The following is a 27,556-nucleotide window of genomic DNA, read 5'->3' on the forward strand; positions in this document are numbered from 1 at the left end:
CTCCCATACGGGATGATATTCACTCTCCTGTTTAGGCAGTACGAAATTTCCATTCCTGAGAGGGAACCCTCTCGTGCCTTGCGATGGACTGATCGCTTGGGTACGGGGACCATGCACAGGATGGAATTTCGGAAGAAAGACGGGATCTGGGTTAGGAAGTCCACTCTCACTGCTCAGACCACCAGACCATCACCCAGTCCTGAGCCAGACTCTGATTACCCAGACTCTCCACATCATCCAGACCTTCCATCCACTCCTCCTGCTCCTACCACCTCTGCCGGACCTTCCTCCTCAGCTCCACCATCTATGGAGGTCCGTATTGATCCAGAGCAGCTCCGAGAGCTGCGGCAGGAGATCGTCCGAGATTTGAGGGACGAGCTGCTCCGGGAGCTCCGAGGTTCCGTGCCAGCTGCCACTCCTGCACCCACTCCTGCACCCACTCCATCCTCCGCATTGGTGCCATCCTTGACAGCCGTGACAGACATGACGGCTAAAGTGCGGGAAGAGATATATAATATCAGGGATTTGATGCAGGCCCAATTCCGCAACATGAGGGAGATCAAGAGCACCACTCGACAGTTTCGAGAGGAGATAGGCCGTGACATGCACACCACTACCGAGGGGGCCGAGCGCTTGTCGAATGTGATTGTCGGCAAGCTGGACGCACTTCAGACCTCAGTGACTGGGCTTCAGACGTCGGTGACTGAGCTCTCCACTATGCACAGCAGAGCCACCTCGTCTATCATCACACAGCTTAGCCATGTCACAGAGGCAGTCGCCCTCCTCATGGAGCGGAGCAGATTGGGAGGAGGAGCCACATCCTCCAGAGGAGGAGACGCATCCTCGAGAGGAGGAGCTACATCCTCGAGAGGAGGAGCTACATCCTCGAGAGGGGGAGCTACATCCTCGAGGAGGACATAGATGATTTTGAGTTGTGTTTTATCTTCTTTTGTATTGTTTTTGCCTTACTTATAGTATGCTCAAATGTATTCACCTTCATATCAATACAATGAGTAGACATCTTATCTTTATTTCTGTGCCAATTGACTGTGCCATTTGATGTTTGATTGTGCCATTTGTGCCATTGATTGTGTGTGTGATTACCTCCTTTTTGATATGATGACAAAAAGGGGGAGAAATATGTATAAAATATGTAATAAGGGGAGAAATATGGTTAAAATATGTAAAAGAACTCTTAAAAACACACACAAATTTGTTCTAAGTGGATTCGGTACCTCGAGGCTCATTATCTCTCTTTTGGGGCTCCTAATGGAGTAATCTCCAGAATCTATTCAAGGGATATTCGGAGATTAGCTTAATCGTACTCAAGAACAAATTGACAGATTTTCCCTCTAAAAACAAAAAATTCAGTTCAAAAATTTCAAAGCATTAAAAGGAAATTCAGAAAACTAAAACTAGTTGAATGCATATGTTGAGGGGGAGAATCTGAATTTTAATCAAGATAAATCATTGATAACATATAAGCCAAACAATTGATTGCATAATATGGAGGCTTATATAATTCCAAATGAAAGGGGGAGCTTTAACTCCGAAATTTAAATGTTTCACACCTTTCAAACTTGGATAAATTAAATTTTCAGACATTTGAATTCACTTGTGAATTTTATTTCATTATTTATTGAGCAATTCATTTTACGTATACTCAAAGTTTTGTCATCATCAAAAAGGGGGAGATTGTGGAGTGATTGATTAAAACCCCGTTTGATTTTGATGAGCTCAAAGCATTTGAGTATATCGTGTGATTACTAATGAATTCAATTGAGTGTTTCAGTGAAAATCCTGCTCAAGTGTTTCTAGACATGGTTTACAGTATTTTGGATAAGTTAAGAAGTCTGCTGAACCAATGTCTGAGACTCGAGTCGACTCCCGAGTTTCACGAGTCGACTCCAAGCGTATCAAGGTCACTGGCACGAGCTCGAGTCGACTCCTAATCAGTATGAGTCGACTCCGACTGAAAACAGACAGAAGGATAGAAGAGCAGTCTTTCAGATCTGAGATTCGAGTCGACTCCAGTGGAACGCGAGTCGACTCCCAGCGGTGCACAAAGAAAAAGTCAGAGAGTGTTTTATGGACTCTGAGATTCGAGTCGACTCCAGTGGAACGCGAGTCGACTCCCAGCGGTACACAAAGAAAGAGTCAGAGAGTATTTTATGGACTCTGAGATTCGAGTCGACTCCAGTGGAACGCGAGTCGACTCCCACCGGTGCACAAAGAAAAAGTCAGAGAGTGTTTTATGGACTCTGAGATTCGAGTCGACTCCCGCATTACGCGAGTCGACTCCAAGATTGTGCGACCATCAACAGAGAAAACCATGTTACTGCCACTGAGATTCGAGTCGACTCCCAGACAGCTCGAGTCGACACCAAGACAAGCTTCACGTCAAAAGGCAGAAGACCAACTTTCGGAAACTGAGAGCCGAGTCGACTCCAAGGAAGTTCGAGTCGACTCCAAGACTGGATGAGCCAAAAGACAGAGAATCGGGAGTTCGGGCTCTGAGATTCGAGTCGACTCCCAGGACAGTCGAGTCGACTCGAGAGGGCAAAATTCAAATTTGTATCCACGGTCTACAGAGGAAAAGCCGACTCCAAAATTGCCAGGTCAGCGCCAGAAGTTGGCGAGTCGACTCCGGGCCAAGACGAGTCGACTCCCAGTCGTGACGGCAACTTTAATTCAAACTTGGAACAGTTGCCGAGTCGACTCCTGAAAAGCTTGAGTCGACTCCCGCTACAGCCGAGTCGACTCCTGATCGCGCGAGTCGACTCCAACCCACCAACGGTCACATTGTCAGGCTGCGCAGAGTGTGCAGAACGGCCAGAAAAAGTGGAGTAACGGCTAGTTTCCGTGGGGGTTGGCTTAAATAGCCACAGAAGACTGTAGCAAAATAGAGAACATACATTCCACTCCAAGCATTCAAGTCTTCAAGCTTTGCAAGTGCTCTTCAACGAGAAAAAGGGGAGATCAGCATTTACTGCGCCACCAACTTCTCCCCAGCATTCAAAGCTTCCTCCTCCTACATTCAAGTCGATCACTCATCCAAGAGGAGACCAGAGTCAAGAAGCCATTCCTCTACTTAAGCTTAAAAGCGTTTGAGGGCTTCTAAACTCATCCTTGAATATATTGTTTCATACCTGCTTTTGAGAAGCTTATTTTCTGTTTTCTTTCTACTACGTGTATTTACTTGGTTCAATCGGGGGATTGAATCAAGGGGATAAAGGTTAGTTGGTGAGCCAGTTTTAAAACCAACGTGTGAAAGGGTTTGATTGTGAGCCCGGGAAAACAATCGGGGTTGGTTCTAGTCGGTGAGCCTGGGAAAACCGACCGAGTTCGTTGTTAGCTCGTAAAACAACAAGTTTGGTTGTGAGCTTGCAAAACAACCGGCTGTAATCCAAGGGGGTTATAGTGTATTCCCAAGAGAAACTTGGGGAGTGGACGTAGGAGCAAGGGATAGCTCCGAACCACTATAAAACCTGTGTTTGTGATTGATTGTCTCTTCCTCTTCTCATTTCATATTGCTCACAGCACATAGTAATTAATTAAATGACTTGGCATAGTTTTTAATTAATCATCCATAACGTTTTAAATTATCCAAATTGTTTTAAAACCCAATTCACCCCCCCCTCTTGGGTTGTCTATCTGGGCAACAATCATAATACATGCAATTTATAAATAATATAGTCATGCATATCAATATTTATATATACAGGTGCATATATAGGGGATTCTTACCTAAACTAGTAACAAGTCCAATAATGCACCTACCAATCCAAGTGTAGCCCTAACAATTTCTAATAAATTTGATCTTAGTAATATCATAATTAAAGAACCTAAATATCCAACAAAATTGACCCTAACCCATACATTTACTCTTACCTTTTCTAATTCAAAATAATTTATTCAAAGCTAATTAAATGAGGGAATCACAATTTTTTACCATAATTTAAGGGTTCAAGTTTAGAACCCATGCTAGACTGCTTTTGGATGATTGCACCTTTACGAAAATTAAGATCATTGGATTAAGGAGGAAATTTAGATTTTTAAGTGGCTATTGACTGCCCTCAATCTGAGCCAGGACAACATGACCAGGCCTATCGTTGGTCCAAGCTATTGGGCCCATATGAAGATCACCTGGTAGAAGGACCATCACAGGGGACCATGGAGGCAGCAATGGAAATGGAAGAAGGGAGCAGAATAGGGAGCAGAATGGAAATGATAGAAGGGAGATGAAAGTGTCATGCCCCAACCCACTGCTTAGGCTGACACGTAACACGGCCACACATTATATAGGGTATAGCACTAGGGAATGTGCAAGGATTGTTGGATGAATAAAAATTTTTGCAGTATAATTCATCATTTCTAGAATAGAACAATTAACTCCAATATTGTTACATAATAAAAGAACCTAAATACAAATTTTTGAACATCCAGTAGTATCAAAAATATTTCTTTCCCTTCCACATCTTACTAGCAAACCTAACTTCAACCGAGCGCTAAGCACCCTATAGTTTTGAAAAAAACTCAAGCAATAAGAAAGCCTTCCATGCACACACTAATATATGTAATGAAATGATACATATAATAGTCATGCTTATTCCAAAATTAATCGATATTCAAAATTTGGATCTTCCTATCATTTCGCTCAATATATCAATCATAAGTCATCAATAGCAATTTATCTTAACATTGAGTCAAATAAGCATCTTATTAGCATCTAATAGTAAGGCTTTGCTTAGTAACTTTTTTGAACTTGCTCTCCCGAATTTTTAATTATCTTGTGATTTGGACTGGCCATGGCCACGCTCTAGAGACTAACAAACCATAGTACCATGTTCTTGCTCATAGTGAGGCCATCCATAGTTTTACGTTCATATCCATGATGAGTTTATCTACAATTCCATGTTCGTATATGTGACAAGGCTATCCACAATGCCACATTCTTGCCCGTGATGAGGCTGTCCATATTAATGTTTTCAATATCTTCTTTATATATTAACCATTGGATTATCACACATTGGAATTATTTTAATCAATTTCACTCAATAAACTAAAAGATAGTCCTATCGTATTTCATGCAAAAATCAGACCAAATATCCTCATGATAATAGACATGATTTACAATATATGTACAAGATATCGTCGTGCATATCAATATTTACATTTACAGGTGAACATGCATGGGATTCTTACCGATATCGACAATAAGTCGAATAATGTACCTACAAGTCCTTGCATACCCCTAATAATTTCCAACAAATTTGATACCAATAATTATCATAAATAAGAAACCAACGATCCAACAAAATTGGCCCTAACCCATACATTTACCTCACCTTCCCTAATTCAAATAATTTATCAAAAATTAACTAAATGAGGGGATCATATTTTTTACCATAATTCGAGAGTTCGAGTTTAAAACTCACATTTAGACTGTTTCTTGTTAGGATACTGCACTCTACAGAAATTAAGATTATTAAATTAGGAAGAAAATAAAATATTAGAGGAGGGACAAGACTGGCGAGGTGGTGGTGCCTAGTGTCCCAAGTCTATTTAGATCTGAGTGACAATTGTCTAGATCAGTTGCAGGGGTCCAATTTGAGTAGGGACAACATGTCTAAGGTTGTTAATGGCCCGATATATTGAGGCTAGATGAAGATCGACCAGTAGAAGGGCCATCATGGTGGATCGAGTGGTGGAGATGGCATAAGGGAAAGGAGAGAGAGATAAAGAAGCAAGCGGATGGTTGGGATCTCTTATTAGTGGCACGCGAAATTTTTTTCGTCTCATGCTGAGTGCTAAGATTCGTGCGGACTTTCAGGCTTGTGCAGCCTTAAAGGCCGGTCAATGGACCGGGCCCTTACATTCATGCTCACAAATCAATCTAATTCATATGCATATAATTTTGAAATAAAAAGAAAAATACATAGTTACAAGCTTATTTCAGGCACCTCTATGGATAAATCTTGGCTCCGCCCCCAATTAATAATGATGATCAAAGTACATGGCCATATTTAGATCCTTTCTTTAGATAAATGTTGCATATATTATCGGTATTTAGCTCAAGCTTCTGAAGGCCACTTCAAGAGCAAGATATTTGAGACCCATCCGATAGGTGGAGGACACAATCTTTTGCAAGGTTGCAGCAGTTGCACTTGGATGGCAGCTTCTCATTGCCGGAAGATGTGCAGGTCACGTAGTCGACGTCAAAGCAAATTTGAGGACAGGGCTTGGCACCCATGCTGCTTTGCACCTCCCAACACAAGGCTACATGTTTTGTAGCATCAAACAACAAAAACGAAGAGAAATAAATGGGTTAATTTCTAAGCTTATAGTTAATCCATGTACATAAATTCATGTACTGCCAAGAAAAGGGACCATTACCAGATAGTAGGAGAAGCATTACAACTGAGAGTTTAGTGCATGCCATGTCTTCTTCTGAGCTTGTTCCACGGTCTGGGAGATATGGAGGTATGGCTGGCATTTATAGAGCAGGGCCTGAAATGAATTCATGGTCTTGTTTCTAATGTGAATGAATGATTTGTCTTGCGTGAGGCATGAAACATCTGACGATTCATCAGGAAAATTTAGTGCAGGACAGTGATGGCTTGTAAAGAGGAGAGCTTCATGTGTATGACTAGAATTTAGTATTTTGACCTTGTAGTTGTTTCATTTCATGGAAAATTTCAGTATCGTGTTAGATTATCATTAGAAAGCAAAAGAATTAACTTTCTGCGTTCTTCTACGGCGGCGGCAGTTATAGCGGACTTTGTGAAGGACTATGTTCTTGATGTCGATATTGATCGGATAAGGATATTTGTCTTCTGAATTATCGCTTTGAATATTTCATAGAAAACTCTGAAACTATCTGTATCAGAGTTCTAAATACTTCATCTTGCCTCACATTTTTTTCTACATTTTACTGTTTGAGTTCCAATATATTGCAATCCTTAAGATGCTTCTTTTTATAAAAATATCCTATTTGAAATTTATAACATTTGCATTTTCTTAATCTTAAAATATCTGTTTTTTTCTAAGAGCTTATCTTTAATAAAAACTTATCTTTGCATGTCATTGTTCCTCATGCATTCTGCTCTTCCCCCACTGCTAAGAATTTGACAGCCAATTCCTCCAAAATCTTGCCTATTTCGAACTGCTTGTCCCAGTTGAACACCATCCTAATGTCATCAAGATCTTGTCTCTTCCATCTATATTGCTAAAGATTTTGCATATATACATTTTTTTTAATTTAATTTTATTTTTTAACTAGCACATGAAGTCTTTTTATTGCAATAAATAACAACCATTTTTGTTATGGCTGGATACTAGCTTGGGATTTGTTAACATTGTCATTATGTTATGATGTTGATGTTGTTGTTGTTGTTTGAACACACGTGCGCATGCATTTGTGCTGTAACTAATATACTAAATGCTTCCTATGCTTCACAAATATCACATATGCAAAAGAGAAAAGTTTCTCTAACTTCCAACTCTAGTTATTTAAGCCATAAATTAGATCTAATCACTGATATCCCTAGTTTAGAAAACTAACTGAATAAAGTATGAAATCAAGCCCTTAGCTTCATTGTTTTAGAAATTTAGAGACAATGGCAGAGGGGAGATAAAAGTGTACTTATTTGTGGCTCGAGTTATGGCCTATCACACGCTTGAGGGAGAGGGATAGATATAGAGATCGACAGCCAAGGAGGTAGCAGCAGAGATGGTGGCATTGGGAGAAGGAGAAGGGGTTGATAAGGGTGTTTCCATCGCCAAAATAAGGGTCATGACCGAAAACAAGGCCATGGGAAAAAAGCTCGGGAGCTCGGGTTGGCCACCCATCGAACAATGGGGTCCGATATTGGCTTTGTTATTAGGGATCAGTAGGCTAGACTTGTGGCGGCTGGAGGTCGGCGTATCTTCGATTAGTCTGTTGCTAGTGCCGAGATCAGAGCTACTTGGAAGGACGTCTTCTATGCGAGACATAGGCTGGGGCGGACCGTGTCATTCTTGATGGAGACTCTGCTACGGTGATCGAAGAGATCCAGAATTTCGGAAGTGTTCTTAGGGGGATGCGGTTGCTCTGTGACATTCGCCGACTCTTAGGCGAATGCGGCGCGATGGACTGAGTGGCATCCTATGCGGCTCATCACTCTGACGAGTTTATTTAGAAGATCCATGCTTCTGTTTTGTCTCTCCTGCATTTTCTTTTATTGTCTGATGCTTTGGGCTATACTCACATCCGTTGTGTGTGAGCGGCCGGTATAGCCACTCCCCATCTTGGCCAAACAAAGATTAATTTACTATTCCACTGCTTGGCTTGGAAATGGATCACCAGCTTGCCATGTCCAACTCAACTGAGTCTGGGCTGAATCTATGCCGAGTTAGTGTTAGGGAAAGTGTCAAAGGAGTAGGGATCTAGGCAAGGAAAGCAATATGAGGGTGGCGAAGTATTTAGAATTCCTTATGTTCATCTCATCTTAAAATAGTATAAGTAAGAAATTTTGTGAAGGAGTAAATATAATTTTATATATTTAAAAGGATATGTATGTAAGAAAAGTCTTTTAATTAAATTAAAAAACCAAAGAGACTAATTTTTAAAAAAAAATATTTTGCCCCGTCCTCCATGGAAATCGAACCCACAACCACATGATTAAAGGTTCAAGTTTTTCTCGTATATATTATAAGGACTATAACTTACAAAAATCTAATACAACTATGAGCAGTTAAACTTACTAATGTTTTACTCCATGTTAAAAGAAACAACTATAGCTATCAAAAGCTATAGGTCTACAATTCGACTTTTTATGACTCAAGAAAACAATTCAGTTTTTATCTTTTTTTTTTTTTTTCTATAGCATTCTTTCCATATATTGACCTATGTGCTGCCTTCACCAATCTAACATTTCACTCAAGTCTTCTATTCACTAACCAGGCTCTTTGATTTATGCAGTTATAGTTAAAGAGAATCATGAAATTTGAAACTCAATAAGAAAAAAAATATTAGAGCATATGTGCAAGGAGAAATTTTGTGAAAGAGTAAATATAATTTTATATATTTAAAACGGTATGTGCAAGGAGAAAAGTCTTTTAATTAAATTAAGAAAACAAAGGGACCAATTTAAGAAAAACAAATTTTTCTCCGCCGTCTGTGGGAATCGAACCCACGACCACATGGTTAAAAGCCATGCGCTCTACCGGCTGAGCTAAGACGGCTGGAATACGCATTCGGCAATCGATTAGATAATTATAACAACGAAAGGTCCAACCGCCATACCCTTGGCGAACCCTATTTATTTCTTGGTGCCGCTCTCCGTCCCGGAGTTCCCAGATAACCTCGAATTGTAAAAGCTGAAGGAGAAGAAAGGAGATACAGAGAGAATAGGAGATGCTGAGGGTCGCGGGAAGAAGGCTGGCTTCTCTCTCATGGAGGCCGAGCACCTCCGCCTCTGTCCTCTCCAGGAACCCCGTCCATGGTGCCGGGCATTCGTCGACCGATGACTCTAGATCGATCTCTCCCGCTCGATTCGCCCTCGAATCGGGCCTCCCCGGCACGACCAGAGGTTAGAGATGCTCCTGATTTTGTTTCTCTCCATTCGATTTAGTTTCTTGTGCTTGCACGATCTAAGAGCTACCTCTCGTATGAGTATGATTTCATGCCGTGCCGCTTGGATTTAGTTAAATATCTGGAGATAGATTTTTGCCTTCCTTCTTTTCTTGTCCAAGGATAGGCGGTTCATTGAATTTTCGCATCGAAATCATCTATCTAATCTCATGTCGGTGCTGAATTAGGCCCTTTTGCTGCTTTTAGGGTATGCAGCCTTTTGTTATTCTGGATATTTTAAAGTTGGTGCAATGTATGGAGAATGTTATCAGTTTAATGTAGATTAGCATATTAAGCACGATTTTTCTTAATTTATGGATCTTTTCTTGTTATTGAAAGGTTCATCGTATATTTGGTTTGGTGGTTTGGTTAATAGAAGTAGTTTTATTGGAGGAAAGCCTTGTTGCTTTATCTTTCTAAAGCACCAGATGTAATTGCGTCTCAGAGTTTCATCTGGAGCACAAGCTGTCAATATATACCCTGTAGCTTTTCCGAGCTGAAAAGGACATGACTGTGATTTAAAATCATTTTAAATTGTTGGGCATCTTGTTAGATTTAGTGCATATTTGGAGGTGTGTTTGCACTCGATAAAAGTGATTCTTAGTCGAAAAGCAAAATTTTGAGTGATTGGCTACAACCCAAAAGTAATTCTTGATCATGTTGAAGACCTCCCAAAATGTGGTTTACGTAAAGCTGACCTCCCCCGCTTCTGTAGATGCAGCTCGCAAGTTAACTATTGTGTTCGTGGGAAGTTAGTTTTTTTATTTTTTGGAAAATTGTGCTGGCCCTCGTTCACTTTCATCCCGACTCCCGAATGTATCAGGACTCTTTCCTTCTTATGAAGATTATCAATCTCCGAAGAATAAAAGGCAAGGAATGTTCAACTCTCCTCCTCTCTCGCAACTAGAAACCCTAACCCCAATCTCCTTGAAGAACTCCGTGGTCCTCGTTCTTTGTTTCTCTGCGCAAGATCCAATAACAAGGAAAGAGGGAGGGCATTGTCAGGGAACAGGGATCATGGTGGTGGTGGAGCCATAGATCGCATTGTTCCTGTTCTACGTGGGGCTCAAACCCCAGATCCTCTCCAGTGATATCTTGAGGGATCCTTCTGGTAAATTGTTGGTTCTGTTTATGATACTCTGTTTTCTCTACAGACCTGAGAGGAAAGTTCATGAATCTGATGCATTCAAACTTCTACTCTATTGAAGTAAAATCATTGACAATAATCACCACGTTCAAACCTCTAGACCTGAAAACCAGCTTTGTGCAGCCTCCTTTCTCGACCCTCTAGCATCCAATCTCTCTTTCAAATGCTCCTTTTCTTCCCACATTTTTTGTTCAGCATATATATTCAACAACAACACATATGGACCATCCTTTTTTGGCTCCAATTTAATAACCTTCTCTACGAAGCTATGTTCCCAATTCCATCTCCCCATACAACCCACAAGATCCAAGAAAAGCTTCCCTTGCCAACGGATCCATTTCTATCCCATCTCCCATATGAACCTCTCAACTTCTTTCAACCTCCCTGAACGACCCAACATATCAACAATACAAGCACAATGTTCCCTATTCAGCTTAATTCCATAATGGTTCACCATAGAATTGAAAATTCTAAGCCCATCATCCACAAACCTCCATGGCTACATGCAGCTTGGCATGCAAGCAAAGCAACAGAATCTAGCTTAAATCCTTTGCTCTCCATTGCTCCAAAGAATTTGAGAGCCTCTCTTCCCTTCAAAGGATTCCAAAGATGTTTCTAATAAATTTATTACAGCTATCGGGCAGCGCTTGTTTTGTTTATTGATGAAAGATTGAGAAAATATAGTCCTTCTTCTTGGTCTTTTTAGTTGCCATTTTGGATTGCTCGTATATAGAAGTTTCATCTGGTTTGGTGATATAGACTATTATACATGCTTCAAATAGATAGAATATAGTTTCTGAAGCGTACTGCTCTGAAACCTTGTGCTCTTTGATATCAGTCTAGTCATGAGAGGAGGAAATAATCTCCACTAAAAAAATATTTCTGTTTCTAGTCCAAGTATTTCTGTTTGTAGGGCACTGCAATTCTGTGAATGATTTCAGCTCTCTCCAAAGAGCTGATCTCCTCATGTACATTCTTTAATCTTCCTCCTTCAACAAAATGTGGGTGGCTTAATGCTTCCCTTTATTTCAAAAAAACAAAAACGAAAACAAAAACAAAACAAACTCCTGCCTTCAAGTTTCAGAGAGTAGAAGGTCTTCATGCAGTCTTGGTAGTGTCTTGTGATGCTTAAAGCAGCCATTGCAAACTTTGGATCTACTAGTTTTTAATGTGCCTCTCAGCATCAGCCTTGTGCTGGTTAAATGTCACGTGCATGGTCTTTTCATTTTAGAAAGGTTCTCCTTTTCCATGTCACAATTCTGATCCATTTGATATAGTTCTTAGACACCCTGGAGACCAGGGAAGCCTAGTCACTTTGTGTGTGAACTTGAATTCCTCCATGGACTTTCAAACCCTTCTCCAAAAACCTAGTCCATTGTCGGATCCTGATTATTGAGCTTAATAAACCAACTTTCAGGACTATATCATGTAGACAGAGTATGTGTCACTTGAATTGAATAGTGGTAAGAGTGGCTCCTTGAAATATAAGTATATTTTGGCTTTATTCTAGTTTTTTGGCTGACCATAATCATAGTGAATGTTGCAAATTCTGAGCAAAGTCCATGTTATAGACACCTGGATCCCTATAAGACCACATCGATGATGTGATCACCGTTCATGTTTGTGTAGGAGTTATGACCTATTCAATTTTTCCCTCCATGTTTGTATCCCTTTGGTGGAGCTATGTCGGCATCTTTTCAGGAATTCTGGAAGAAGGCTGACCATGGAATGCAGCGATTGAGAGGCATTCTTTCTCGGTGTTTATAGTGGCTCAACGCTTTTATATTTTTTATTACTCGATGTCTGTTTCAAAGAAAAAATGGCTATCGTTTGTATGAAAGAAACTAAGTCCTCTCTCCATATCTCAATCAAATTTCTTAATTTTTTTGGAACTAATATAACCTGCTTTTTGTGCTAAACTTATTAGTTCATGACATCGTACTAAGCAAAAAATGAATTCCTAGAGGCTGACCTAGTATATAATCAATTTGATCTTGCTTTGGAGTTTGCTGATAATGTGCATAGCTTCCTATACAAATAGAACTTATGCAAATTCCTTTTAATTTTCTAGTTGCTAGCATTTGTTGGAGATTTAAAAAATCAATTGGTTGCTTTGTATCGTTAGGTATCAGAGTATGTTAGTGTAACCTTCTTTTGATGAAACATTCTTAACAATTATTTTGCTTTTTTTTCATATTAACTATATGCAAAAATAATATATCATATGATTTTTATTAAATTTATTTGCATCATGGTACTCATTTGTCTTATATCTAAACAAATTTAGAATTATTTTAGGGTTTTGTCCTTTTTGGTCATTTTGTCATTCAAAAGTAGCTTTTAAATTTGCCAACCAAACTTACAGTAAACCACTTCTACAACTTCAGAATAGTTTTTAGATCTTAATAGCCAAATGCTTTTATGGCAAAAAAACTACTTTGCCCTGAAACAGCTTTTGACCTCAAACGTAGCTTTTGCCAAAAACTGCTTTTGGGCCAAAAGCTACAGCATTCCCAAACAGACTCTTGATCCCAAGAATTGTTATACTCAGGCTGCATTTGGTTTGGAAATAAGAAAATTAGGAATAGCAGTTTTAGGACTATTTGAATAGTTATGCCACAAGTTATTTCAGTTTCTGCTTGGCCACAATATTTGGAAGCGTTTTAGAATAACTTCTGAAGGAGGATTCTTGTCCATAAAAAAGTAAAATCTAGACATAATTTATGCCTCGAAATAGTGATGCAGGTCAGAAGAAGGAGAGAGAAGAGGAGGGAAGAGAAGAGAAAAGGAGAAGGCAGAGAGGGGGAGCAACTCAATATTCTGTATCTCGAATCTCAATAATGAATTTTCGATGACATTATCAATCATAAATTATCAATGCTAAATATTATTAATGTCCATACATTTATTTCACGCAATGATCAACTAACCAATAAGAATATTATATTATTAACTATTATTAACTACTATTAGCTATTTAAATTTGTACTAGGATGGTAGCTACATATAATCGTCTATAGAATATTATGGATATCATCAAGAAATTCTGAAAACTGAAATGCTATCTCTTGGCGGCGATATGCATTTATGAACGAGCTTGACCCATCACATGAAGATTCCTAAATATTGCTCATCTTTCTATCTATTGCACCGTACGATTAACCAACCAAACCATTCTGATCTGCCGCTCCACTCCTCTCTATTAGTTTGGGCTATCCAACATACCATGCTACACCTGGCTGGAAGCCTTTGAAAATTGAGCACATATATCACCTTGATCATGGGGTAGACATGCTTTCTCTATAAGTGAATCACTCTATTTGAGCTCTAGGGATGGTGGCAATACAGTGAATTGGGTAATCACCACCATGTTGGAGGCAGGTGCCTCATTAGAGGAGGCATAGGTATCATGGGTAGAAACACATCCTCTATATGGAAATCACTTCACTTGAGCTTCGGCAATGTTGGCAGTACAGTGACTTGGTTGTCACCACCGTGGCAATACAGTGAATTGGGTAATCACCACCATGTTGGAGGCAGGTGCCTCATTAGAGGAGGCATAGGTATCATGGGTAGAAACACATCCTCTATATGGAAATCACTTCACTTGAGCTTCGGCAATGTTGGCAGTACAGTGACTTGGTTGTCACCACCGTGGAAGAAGAAGATACTGTATTAGATAAGGCACATGTATCATAGGGTAGAAATGCTTCCTCTATGAGAGAATCACTCCACTTGAGCTTCGGCGATGGCGGCGGCGTAATAACTTGGGTCGTCACCACCATGGAGGATGAAGATGCGATAGGTATCATAGGAAAAAATACATCCTCTATAAGCAAATCTCTTCACTTAAGCTCCACTAAGGTGGCGAAGCAGTGATTTGGGTTGTTGTCGCAAGGGGTGCATCGATCCGAGCCAAGTAGCTTGTCATTCGAACTCGACTCGATTCGACTCGAGGTTGACTACCCTATCCAAATGCTCGAGATTTAAGTATGGAGCAGCCTGTCGTAATACTTGGTCTCCAAACTTGACTCGAGATCGATTGAGCCTTAATATTGAGCTCGAACTTGACTTGATCAAAAGAAAAAGCAATGATCGAGATCAACTCTACTCGACTCGAATGTCAACCAAGCCAAATACTCGAGCTCAAAGCCTTGGTCATAATTAAAAAATATAGTTAAAACAAAATATGAAAAGCATGGAGTAGGAAGGAGTTAGGTCGGATTAAAAAATTAATAAATATTATATCTTAAAATATTAAATTATTAATATATTATTATAAATAAAATAAAATATTATTAAAAATATATACTCGACTAGGATCGCGAGTCTTCGAGCTCAACTCGAAAAACTATTTGAGCTACTCGAGTTTGACTTGAGCTTGGCAATAGTCGAGTCAAGTCGAGCTTGTACCCTAGCCGTGCATCTTCTTTAATGAGGATGTGTTTCTACTCCATGATACTTGCACCTTCTCTAATGAGCATCTTTCTCCTCTACGGTGGTGACAACCCGAGCCACTGCACCGCGGCTATCGCTGGAGCTTAAGTGGAGCGATTTTCTTATAGAGGAAGTGTTTCTATTTTATGATACATGTGCCTTCTTTAATGAGGCATCTTCTTTCTCCATGATGGTGACAATCCAAGTTATTGTACCACTGCCATTACTGGAGCTTAAGAAGTGATTTCTGTAGGGGATACATTTCTACCCCATGCCTCTTCTAGTGAGACATCTTCCTCCATGGTGCTGACAACCCAAGCCACTATACCGCCGCCATTGCGGTAGCTCAAAAATGGAGTAATTTTCTTATAGAGGAAGCATCTCTATGTCATGATCAAGATGATATATGTGCTGAATTATGAATGCTGATTTTTCTAGCCTTGTTAGATCCAAATCCAATGTAGAAGGCTAGCATAGACAATGAGAGCACACCGAAACTGATTAAGAGGAGTGGAGCGATGGTTCAAAATGGTTTTGTTGGTGAATCGTGTGGTGCAATAGATAGGAAGATGAGTAATATTTGGGGATCTTCGTATTGTGGGTCAAACTCGTTCATAGATATGGATCACCATCAAGAGATGGCATTCCAGTTCTCAGAGTTTCTTGATGATGCCTATAATATTCTATTCTATAGATGATTATGTGCAGCTACCTTCCTAGTACAAATTTAAATAGTTTAAACCAGTTATTAATAGGTAATAATATAACATTTTTATTTTTTAGTTGACTTGTGTGAAGGACATGTATGGATGTTAATAATATTTAGCATTGGCATTTATGATTGATAATGACATGGAAAGATTGCATTATTGAGATTTGATGTCAATCAAACTTGGCCTATGTTTTGGAAGAAAAATCTCCCTCTATGATAGAAAATCTAGGGTTTACTTAACAAATTGTTTGTATAATATGGGCGTTGCTCTTAATGAATTCCCCTAATGTACTAGTTAACAACATTCCCTAATAAGTACTCTATGCAAGAGTATCTTTCACACATGAACTTATGTTGATGTAAAATATAGTGATCAACTTTGTAAAATATGGGGCACATCTAGAAAATCTACAGACTATTTGATAGTATTTAAAACTGCACAATCAAAAGCCAAACTAAAGTTCCCAGCTTCTACTTCAAGAATACCTCATAAAATCTCTCTCCAATAGTGCACCTAATGCTATATAGCATATAATTTGAAGCTACTAGAACTCAATTCCAAGCACCATGCATAAAAGACAAAACTCTCTATTCTCTGAAGTCACCCATGCTTTAGTATAGAGATCAAGACTTAATTAAATAAAATAAACCCAACGCCAATAAGGATAAAAGTCTTCTACTTAAACTACTAAAGCATCTATTAGTGCTGTAGCCCAATTTGTCCTACTTTATCTAGGACTGTCTTTATATAGAACTCCATGCTGTTCAAGATCAAAATCAAGCTCACTTTGACTTTGGCACAAATAACTAGTCTTAATAAAACTAGAACTCACAAATGAACCACCAACTCTCCTTATTGTGAAGTTTGTGCTAATGACTGTCTGTCCCCCTTGGTGTTTGTTCTGTAATCGATGGTGACTTCTAATGCACAATCATGCTTCTAATTATTGCATTGATTTGACTATTAGGTGGGATAAAATTTTAAATTATTCTATGAATTTTACTTGAACCATTTCTTCAAAATATTCTTGTTAGGGTTTGTTTGGTTGGGGCATGTGAGATTATGGGTTATTTTGATGATTCCTAGGAATCATTTATCTAGAAAAGTAATTGTGGAAGAAAATAAATTTTGCCACGTTTGGTTGGTGGAAAACTACTCAAAAAAATAGCGTCAGAAGAAGATTACTATGTTTCGTTGGAGGTAATCTTATATGAAAATATTGCTAAATTTTCAAGAGTGCCCTTGAATAAATAATTTATGTAATAACATTTTTTTTCTCGGTCTATTTGTTGGTCATTTATGGCCCACTTACATAAGCGCCGTCAATATTGGTAATTTTGAATATTGAAATATATTTACATGAGTTAATAAATATTTTTAAATTAATTATACATATATTTGAACGTATTTTTTATTATAAATAAATTTTGTATTTTGATATATAAAGGAATATATTAATTATTAATGAATGTTATGTTAGATTTATTGATAATTAATAAATATTTGTTAATTATTTATTAAAAATTAATAGATGTTAATAAATATATTAATATATTAAATATATTATTATTTATAAATATTATTAGTCAATGTATAAGTATATTTATAATTTATTAATATAATGTTAATATAATATATATTAATATAATTAATACAATATTAATATAATATAAGTTATGGTATTTCTGTCAAGAAAAGATAATTTCAGATTACCTCCACTTGGTAATCCAGCATTAAATAATCCAGAATGTCTCAAGATTCATGGAAATAACTTATGATACTGAAAAGTGTTTTTCTTGTGTGATTTTTTAACCTGCAGGATTTTCATCTGAATCTCTCATCCCTAGACATCAGGACATGGGGTTGGCTGACCTTCCTGCAACAGTGGCAGCTATGAAGAACCCAACCTCAAAGATAGTCTATGATGAACACAACCATGAGCGATTTCCTCCAGGCGATCCCAGCAAGCGAGCATTTGCTTACTTTGTTTTGAGTGGGGGGCGATTTGTGTATGCTTCTTTGATTCGTCTCCTAGTCCTTAAGTTTGTGTTAAGCATGTCTGCTAGTAAGGATGTCCTTGCTCTAGCTTCACTGGAGGTTGATCTCTCCAGCATTGAGCCTGGGAGCACAGTTACGGTGAAGTGGCGTGGGAAGCCAGTGTTTATAAGGCGCCGGACTGAGGATGATATCAAGTTGGCCAACAGTGTGGATGTGGCATCCCTTCGCGATCCTCAGGAAGATGCAGCTAGAGTGAAGAACCCAGAGTGGCTCGTGGTGGTTGGGGTCTGCACCCATCTGGGTTGCATTCCCCTGCCCAATGCTGGAGATTTTGGTGGCTGGTTTTGCCCATGTCATGGGTCACATTATGATATCTCCGGTAGGATTCGCAAAGGCCCGGCTCCATACAACCTGGAGGTGCCTCAGTATACCTTCATGGATGAGAACAAGTTGATGGTAGGCTAAATTCTGTGTTTTGAATGTTGTGGTATGATTCTCTATATAATATTTGTCTTTTACTTGCCTCTGCTGGATATTACAAGTTTTCTGGCACTGGATCATGAATAATCGCGATCACCTTGGCGAGCACATTATTAAGGTGGAACATGTGTATTGCACCTTGTAAACTTATTGGAAATATCTTCTATTAGCTTCTTGCCCTGTTCACCAGGGTAAATTCTGGTCAATGGTAGTCTCCTCATGCCTGAGAAGATGTTGTAGATTTACAAACCTCATGGTTTTTGTTATGCTTCGAGACCATGGGACGTATTGCCGAGAGCTCAATATTCATAGCATGTGGTTGTCAAATTGGAATATGTTATTTGCGTGCTCATGCATTAATGTCAGTATAAGTGCATGGATATACGAGGCATAGGTTTCGATTTATCTTTATATCATTCTTCTTTTTAGCTTGACTCTCAGCAGGACCATTAGTATCCTTCACTGGATCTTTAATTCAGAAGTTACTGGTTTTGATTGGGAAGGCTAATTAATTTTTTTTTTGTTTGTTTTTTGGTAGAAAAAGACTCATGATTATTGCTTATCAGTTTCTTTAATGGAGAGGAGCATCTGTAATTGCATCAATTTTATAATTGTTTGGTGTGAGTTTGATAAACGAACTCTTGATTCAAGTTATATACTTTTTCTTCCTGAGTTATTATTTGGAATTAAACATGAAGTCATACGTTTACTAAAGCATATGTATAAGTGAAATACATGGCAGGAGAGAACATCCAAAGAATTTAAGCTTCCTGTCCGGAGACCAAGTAGGGATGGTGCATCTCAAAGAAATTAAGCTTGGACAGTGTTGACTCGGACGCCCCTCCTTGTTTTTTCTCAAAAAATAGAAGGATTCAGCTTCCTTCACTCCCATCCACGGTTGGATCATGCACCGTACAGCTCTCAAAGCAATCACAGGATGATGGATATAACAAAGATCCTCCCTGAATCTAGGTTCGTTTCAGAGAGAAATCACATTTTAGACTCCAAATCCCATTGGAAGACTTCTTCATAGTTCGCGAGGGAACGTCCCTTCACTCCAAGGCTGAGACAGAAAACCCCAAGGGAAATGATCTCTTCCCGAGATGAAGAGCCATCTCACTCGGCGCTGTGACGTCTTATAAGGAGAGCGTGGGGGGCAGCCTCATCTGACGTAGCTGGGATTTCCTTCGGAAAACGACATTCCGGAGCTCCACTTTGAGGGACGGTGCTGCTGTGCCTTCCCCAACTTTTAATTCCGCTGCTATATGGCTCAAAAGACCGTCTCAATCCGATCACTAATTTACAGGCTTTGCAATTTGCACCATCCATATTACTAATGATTGTGATCCCCAACCACCCAGGATGCTTAAAATTGAAACTGACTTCCTGGTGATGGCTACTGCTAGTTTACTTATTCCATAATTTTTATATAATTTAAATAAAAAATAGAAATTTCAAATATTAAATTAGAAAAAGAAAAAAAATAGTTTCCAAGTATCCAAATCCATCTTTCTTTCTTTTTTTCTCCAACTTCTTGGAATATCAAGTAAATCATTTAAAAATTATAGATCTTATTAATATAACAAATACTATTCTAACAAAAAAAAATATTTTTTTAGTACTAATTTACTGAAAAAAACAATAATTAAATTGAGTCGAACACATCTCTTCTATATATATATATATATATTTGAAGTAAAACCAAGTCAATGTATAATCTATGCAGAACCTGCCTTTTATGGAGAAGAAAGCATAACTACTAAGTTATATTTTGGTTGTTTCCCTCATACAATTAACATCTTTTAAAAAAAACAATATATATTTCATTTTCAATAATTCAATTATCAGATAGAATTGTTTTTTGACAATAATTTAAATAGTCTAAATATAGTATTTAAGCAACCTTCATAGATCCTAATAGTAGAAAACTTAGGTATAACCTTGTCAAAAACAGCTATTTACTTGGCCACTACTCAAACATTTTCCACATAAATTAAAGATAACATTGTAACTCAATAAAGAGTTATGAGTAATTTAATCATTTTAATTCAAAAAAACTACTCTTTAGACCACCACCAACCTATCAAATTATTTCCATTTCGATATTACCCATGTTCTACTCCTCCGACTCTCTTCACTTGGACATTAGGCCTTAACTAATTAGGAATAAAATTGGACAAATATCAGTATATTTATATATATAATTATTTTGTTTGATAAATACAGATACGAATATGAATGCTAGTTTTATGTAAAAATCTATATTTATATTTATATTTATTTTCAACGGATATGGGTACAAATTGGGTCTGAAAGTATAAATAAAAAATACTAAGTGAAAGATAAATTAATTTAATATAATTTTAACATGGTCATTTATTTTTTTAAAAATTATGATTACTATATATTAAATAAAATTATAAATAAAAATAAATATTTGAATGTATATGGGATAGTTGTTTATTTATATTTATATTTATTTATTTTTTATTGAATATAGATATGATTATGAATAAGCATATTATTGGATGCCAAAATTTACACCCGATTCAATGGATCCGGACATCAGACAACTTTCACCCCTATAAGTAACCCTTCTTCCCTTCGTCTTTAATTAGTCTTTACTTCAAATTATCTAATCAGAATCCATAAATTCTCTCTCTCTCTCTCTCTCTCTCTCTCTCTCTCCCCCCCCCTCTCCCTCCCTCCATGGCTTCGATTTCTAAGCTCTCAAACGCTAACCTCGCCGCCGCTTCTTTCCGCTCCTCTTCCGCCCTCCGATCCGAGCCGAAACTCTCACCCAACTTCCGCACCGGGGCTCCGATTCGGAAGCGAGTCTCGCCTCTCCGCCTCTCGATTCAAAGAGATCGTGTGGAGAGGAGCTCATTGGTGTATGCTTCTATTATCCCTCCATCTTTCTTTCTCAATGCTTTCTCCCTCTATGTTTTGATTGTTTTAGTTCTTGATCTGTAGGTTTCAATTCATTGTTTGAACAGTAGATCAATTCAAAGATTCTGAAAGGTCGCTCCTTTTTTGTTAGAAAATTATATTTTTTATTTATAAAGTTGATGAGCTTTTGCTATTTTGTTCTTCTGTTTGGTCGAGGCAGTCTAGTTACAATGGTTGAGAAACTGAAGAGCTTGAGTTTGGTTGGTTTGATTTCTGTTTTGTAAAAGACTTGGATTAGGTTTATGATTGCAACTTGACCATTTAAAGTTTAAATGTCATATATATAGTTTTGCTGAAAGTTTCAATTTTGTGTATGGTTCTATGTATTGTTCTGTCAAAGGAATCTGAATTAACCTAAGCTATGTTGGTAAGTTATTACCAGAGCATTTTTTTTTCTTTGTTTCTTGTCTTCAATTCTGAAATCTCTCTCTCTCTCTCTCTCTCTCTCTCTCACTCTCAAATTTGAGCTTTCCTTTTTTTTTTCCCCCGCAAAGTATGATCATTAAACTTGAGCCCCACATTGGGGGTCGCACTAAGAGCCTAAACGTGACTCCCATAACGGAAAAGGAGTTAGAAACGCATGGAGACAAAGTATTCAAAAATTAGCACGCAAGAATATTATTTTTTTTAAAAAAGTAGAGGTATTGCATTGGATCTAGAACTCTTAAAAGGATTAATCAGCTTATATAGATGTAGAATGCTCAAATAGATGAAACGATGTAGAGAGAAAGAGCTATCTAATGAGAATAGAATTTTAAGATAAAACTCTCATTTGTTATTATTTTTTTTAAAAAGTAGAGGTATTGCATGGGTTCTAGAACTCTTAAAAGGATTAGTCAGCTTATATAGATGTAGAATGCTCTAATAGATGAAGAGATGTAGAGAGAAAGAGCTATGTAATAAGAATGGCATTTTAAGATATTTGGGGCCATGCGAAACTCAATTCAACACCTTGAAGTGGGTAAAGTTTCCAGAATACCCAAAGGAGTTTGAAATCTTGTGTTAGTAATACAAGCATGGATGCATGCATCTATGCATGTGTATGTGTATGTATACAGATACATCTGCAAGAGTATGCATGCCTGTGTATGCACCATAATGTGCGTGAGGTTTTCCATTGTCTAATTTTTAACTTTTATTCTGACTTTCTGAGTTGGCACTTTATGAAGATTTTTTCTGTCAACTCTATATTCCAGTGTGAGATGTTCCGAACAAGATGGAAATGGTGCTCCAGCAAAGAGAACAGCACTCCACGACCTTTATGAGCAACAAGGGCAATCTCCATGGTATGATAATCTTTGCCGCCCAGTAACAGATCTGCTTCCACTCATTGCGAGTGGAGTTCGAGGAGTTACTAGCAATCCTACGGTACCTTTCTTATCTGTTGAAAGTTAAAAAAGCCTTTTTTCAACATTTTTAATCTTTAGCCTTCAAATCTGATTATCCGCTCTGCGTAATGCTGTTGCAGATTTTCCAGAAAGCAATTTCATCATCCAGTGCCTACGATGAACAATTTAGGTAGCTAACTATCTGTCTAACTCCACTTTGTTAATTCTCCATTCATACCACATCATCTGGTGCAGATTTTCTTTATGCATCAATTTTTAATGTTTTGTTACCTCAAACTTTTAGTTTTTATTTTTAATGCTAAAGTAAACACCGCTGCAGAAATAATGGGCATGTATATAATATCTTTAGGACAGTCAGCAGCAATTGCTGGATTTTCAGCATCGCTTATACACTGCAGAAAACATAGCATTGTTTTTTTTTTATTAATTGGTAGAATAGTTCACTCGTCATAGTGATTAATTAGTTCATGCTTTCTCATCCTTTGTGCATAATATTCTCTAGAAAGCCTTTACTATGCAAAAGTGCTGCACAACAACTGTTTTTCCTCTAACAATTTCTCATTTCCCTTCGACAAAGAATGACTAATAAAAAACACCAGATAATGAGTACAATAACATTGCTATTTCTTACAAAGACATAGATATTATTTGTAATTTCTCGTTGGTACGAAAATTATTCATCACTTTGCTTATCGTGCTTGTCTTATCATTCAGTTGATGGCGGTTAGGAGATGTGTGGACCATGCTAGGCTGGCCTTGGGAAAGAATGTTATGGTCAAAAGATTTATTTTTTGGCCATCATATATTATATCATGCTTGGCAGGGCAGGCACTTTTGGTTTTCTATCAATTGGTAGTTGGGGCTCAGAAGACATAATTTTAAAAGAATAAGGTTGGATTTCTTGGAAGTCTGTCAATGTGAAACTGCATCACAAGAAAGAGATAAAAAAACATCCTCTTAAGACCCTTAAAAAAAAAGGACATCCTCTTATGGAATTAGTCGCATTTCTCTATTGATGTAGTCTAAACCTTCTCCATGTCAATGTTGCAAACCATCATTAGCCTTCTTGCTTTTAGAATGCAATCGTTCCTGCCCAATGTGATGGATCTCTCTCAATGAAGGTGCTGGATGACATATGTTGGATGTTGGGAGCATAATTTAGTTTTTGGCCATCATGTATTTTATCCTGATTGGCAAGTACTTTTGATTTTCTATTATTTGGTAGTCAGGACCCAGGAGACAATATCTTAAAAGAATTGGGTTGGATTTCTTGAAAGTCAGTGTGAAAACATATCACAACAAAAAATATAAAAGACATGCTCCAATTAAATTAGTCACATTTCACAATTAATGTAGTCTAACCCTTTTTCATATCAATGTTGCATACTAACATCAGCCTTCTTGCTTTTAGAATGCAAACCTTCATGCCCGATTTGATGGATTTCTCTGAATGAAGGTGCTTCACAACAAATGTTGGATATTGCAAACATAATTTGGTGAATGTATTTTATCTTAGGTCACCTGTTTCTTTTCTTATTTTGATAACTCTGCATGTCTTCCTAACAGTGTAATATCTTCACAAAAAAGGACACATACCCTACCTTCACACACATACATACACACACACACAAAAGAAAAGAAAAGAAAAAAAAACAAAAAAGGAAGGAGGAGGTATCTCCTGCAGAGATGTCCGTACATAACTGCTTCATGAGATTTGGGAACCAGGAAAAAAAGTACTTTTGATAAAACATAGGTTACAGTGAATTTTTATTATTTTTATTTCTATACCTTTAAATCTTTATTAAAAAGTTCACTGCTTGAGACCATCTCAGGTATGAAATTACTGTTTTTTGGAACATGTACATCTTAGTCAGTTTAAAGTAATGTCTTCTATGTGATAATCTATGAATTCATGATGATTTCAGGCAGCTTGTTACAGCTGGAAAAGACATAGAAAGCATTTACTGGGAGCTTGTTATAAACGATATTCAAGATGCATGCAAGCTTTTTGAACCTATTTATGAACAAACAGATGGCGGTGATGGTTATGTATCTGTTGAAGTCTCTCCTAGACTTGCAAGTGATACCAATGGAACTATTGAAGCTGCAAAATGGTTGCACAAAGTGGTTAATCGTCCCAATGTCTACATAAAGATCCCAGCTACTGCAGAATGCGTTCCTTCAGTTAAAGAAGTAATCTCAAATGGTATAAGTGTCAATGTTACAGTAAGTTCCATTGCTTACGCTTCTCTTGCCTGCTTATTGGTGATTAGGATTAAAATTTCAGAATGTGTTGTGTGCACTTGTAGAATATATAGTTGATTCATGCCCCATTTAGTAATCATATGTCTACATGATTTTATCTTTGTATTAAGATCATCGTCATTTGTATTGATCTGATGCTTAAATCTGTGAGACAGATGTTTCTTTCTAAACGGACGTGGATAGAATATGAGACTTAATAGAGAAAGTTTTCTACCAGTGTCACCAAGAAAACTTCCATTTCCTTGCCCATCTTAACTCTGCCTTCTCTCTTGCTGGAAGTTCTGACCACCCATCAATTGTGCACAGTTTTTTTTTTTTTTGGTGTTCATTTTCTTTCTATTGATGTGCTTAATGTAATGTCTTTCAATTGTATTTTTCTTTTGATTTTGATCTAAATGTCATCTCCCAATGGAGATCTAGTTATTCTATTTTGATTTATCAGTGAACTCCTTTGCATTTAACCTTAGTGTCGTATGTTGTTCATATGATTGATTAGTATGTATTACTGATGACAGCTGATCTTCTCACTATCAAGATATGAAGCAGTCATTGATGCTTATTTGGATGGCCTTGAGTCTTCTGGGCACGATGACCTATCTAGAATTACCAGTGTAGCTTCTTTTTTTGTCAGCCGTGTGGACACCCTTATAGATAAGATGCTTGAAGAAATTGGGACACCTGAAGCTCTTGATCTCCGAGGCAAGGTAAAAATATAAAATGCCTTATGACCTATGTTCATTTGGAAACATGGAAATGCTAGAAGTCTGATCATGGTTTTATTTTAAAACTGCTTTAGGCTGCAGTGGCTCAAGCTGCTTTGGCATATAAGCTCTATCAAAAGAAATTTTCTGGTCCAAGATGGGAGGCCTTGGTAAAGAAAGGTGCTAAGAAGCAAAGATTGTTGTGGGCATCAACCGGTGTTAAGAATCCTGCGTATTCTGACACTCTGTATGTGGATCCTCTCATTGGACCTGACACGGTGAGCCTCAATATTTCTTACTCATTCGATTATAATTTCTCTTAGAAGTTTCAGATCATGCATAATAGAAAAAGAGGCTGTTTTATATATAGACTAGCTTTTTTCTTCTCTTTTTTTTGTGTGCATTTTAATCTGCATACTAGTATGATTCAGCATAGCCAGATTTACTTGTCACATGAGTACTCATATATTTTTTTTTTATGGTTCACCTGAATGCTATGAACAGTAACCTAACTTAGAGGACTGAATATTATCGACTTGGAAAGAAAGCATTAGGAAATTAGTAATTTCCATGGAGTTCATCTATTTACTAAAGCAATCCAGGCAAATCAGTACCAATTTGTAGTATCACATCTGCTAACTATTTAGTAGTTCTTTCAGCCACACAGGCAATGGTAAGATGGCATTCAGGTTCCACCTAGGCCTGACTTTTTACTCAAAATGTGGATAACTTGGGTCTGGAAATTGTTTTGCCACCAAAACTAGATGCTATCATATCATTATTTTAATTTTTAGATAGAATATTATTATTATTTTTGTCAAAGATCATGTAAGAAGCTAGTATTTGAGGATGCAGGTTTCACACTCTGGTATATTCAAAGCCGAGTTAATTCAATCTGGTCTTTATGGACTTTAGATCCCCTCAAAAAAGTCATGGACTTCAGAGAGCATGGCTGACTAAATTATGCACATGTTTGATCTTCTATGCTTTCAGGTCTCCACCATGCCTGATCAAGCTCTGCAAGCCTTCATTGACCATGGCACCGTTTCAAGGACCATAGACTCAAATCTGTCAGAGGCTGAGGGTATCTATAGTGCGCTCGGGAAGTTGGGCATTGGCTGGAACAAGGTTGGGTCTCAGCTTGAAGTTGAAGGTGTCGACTCCTTCAGGAAGAGTTTCGACAGCTTGCTTGTTAGCCTGCAAAAAAAGTGCGATTCCTTCAAGCTGGTCGGTCTGTAGGTGGAAGCTAGTGTTTCAGTTCCCAGCTATCAGCTGTCTTAAATAAAGCTGGGTTGGTTTTTTAACTTGTAAATTGTTCCTTGTTGTAAGATGTCGTCTGCTTTATGTGTACTAGGCAGGCTGCGAATATATGGTTTCTGAGGATACTACATAGCAAGCAATAGCACCAATTTAGAGCCATGAATTTTCAGAGGGGATCGAAACCAGCGAAGATCTCAAGGAAATGAATTGGTAGCCAGCAATCCTTCACCCAGTGCCACCTTCCTTCACCTACATCCTTTCCAGAAAAATCAGGTTCATGATTTATTGCATTCTACTAGATATTCAAATGCAGCCAATCGGCACAGTAGTTTGATGCTTCTGAAGTAATTTTAAAGCTTTTAATAGTTTTAGGAATGTAATAGATTTTAAATCCCATGAAACCAAATCATCATAAGAATTCTGTGGTTCAATTTGGTTACTTATCCTATGACCTGTCCAGATAGAACTCCAAGGGAGTTGTATTGATCATAGATCATAAATCATACTAAAACTGGAGAGAATTAAACAGTTCAGATATAGGTTTTTTCTGTACTGCTGGGATTGGAATAGCATGTAGAGGAATTTGGGAAATCCAAAAGAGAAGTTTCTCTTTTCATAGACTTCGATCAACAAAGTGCACACCA

At 37.8% G+C, this 27,556-nt stretch overlaps 3 protein-coding genes and 1 non-coding gene across 4 annotated transcripts; 2 read left to right on the forward strand and 2 right to left on the reverse strand.

Annotated features, from left to right (window-relative positions):
* Positions 1 to 5,827: 5,827 nt before the first annotated feature.
* Positions 5,828 to 6,475, reverse strand: LOC148700609 (uncharacterized). The gene is made up of 2 exons (XM_088707895.1): positions 6,397 to 6,475; positions 5,828 to 6,279 (listed from the first exon to the last, which is right to left on the reverse strand). Exons 1-2 carry the CDS (start codon positions 6,440 to 6,442, stop codon positions 6,095 to 6,097), a joined length of 231 nt encoding a protein of 76 aa, XP_088564021.1. The 5' UTR covers positions 6,443 to 6,475; the 3' UTR covers positions 5,828 to 6,094.
* A 2,677-nt stretch (positions 6,476 to 9,152) lies between these two features.
* On the reverse strand, positions 9,153 to 9,225 carry TRNAN-GUU (transfer RNA asparagine (anticodon GUU)). Its single transcript has one exon. It is a non-coding gene; the product is annotated as a tRNA-Lys (tRNA).
* Positions 9,226 to 9,295: 70 nt separating this feature from the next.
* On the forward strand, positions 9,296 to 18,594 carry LOC103696992 (cytochrome b-c1 complex subunit Rieske-4, mitochondrial-like). Its single transcript, XM_008778748.5, has 2 exons — positions 9,296 to 9,572; positions 17,730 to 18,594. Exons 1-2 carry the CDS (start codon positions 9,398 to 9,400, stop codon positions 18,371 to 18,373), a joined length of 819 nt encoding a protein of 272 aa, XP_008776970.3. The 5' UTR covers positions 9,296 to 9,397; the 3' UTR covers positions 18,374 to 18,594.
* Positions 18,595 to 21,009: 2,415 nt separating this feature from the next.
* Positions 21,010 to 27,081, forward strand: LOC103696994 (uncharacterized). Its single transcript, XM_089926066.1, has 7 exons — positions 21,010 to 21,279; positions 22,534 to 22,705; positions 22,806 to 22,855; positions 24,612 to 24,912; positions 25,467 to 25,655; positions 25,748 to 25,930; positions 26,646 to 27,081. Exons 1-7 carry the CDS (start codon positions 21,098 to 21,100, stop codon positions 26,889 to 26,891), a joined length of 1,323 nt encoding a protein of 440 aa, XP_089782192.1. The 5' UTR covers positions 21,010 to 21,097; the 3' UTR covers positions 26,892 to 27,081.
* The last annotated feature ends 475 nt before the right edge of the window (positions 27,082 to 27,556 follow it).

Source organism: Phoenix dactylifera, chromosome 11 (genome assembly GCF_051530095.1).
Source record: "Phoenix dactylifera cultivar Ajwa chromosome 11, Ajwa_hap1_PhDact_Kaust_v1.1, whole genome shotgun sequence".
In the NCBI taxonomy this organism is placed as follows: domain Eukaryota; kingdom Viridiplantae; phylum Streptophyta; class Magnoliopsida; order Arecales; family Arecaceae; genus Phoenix; species Phoenix dactylifera.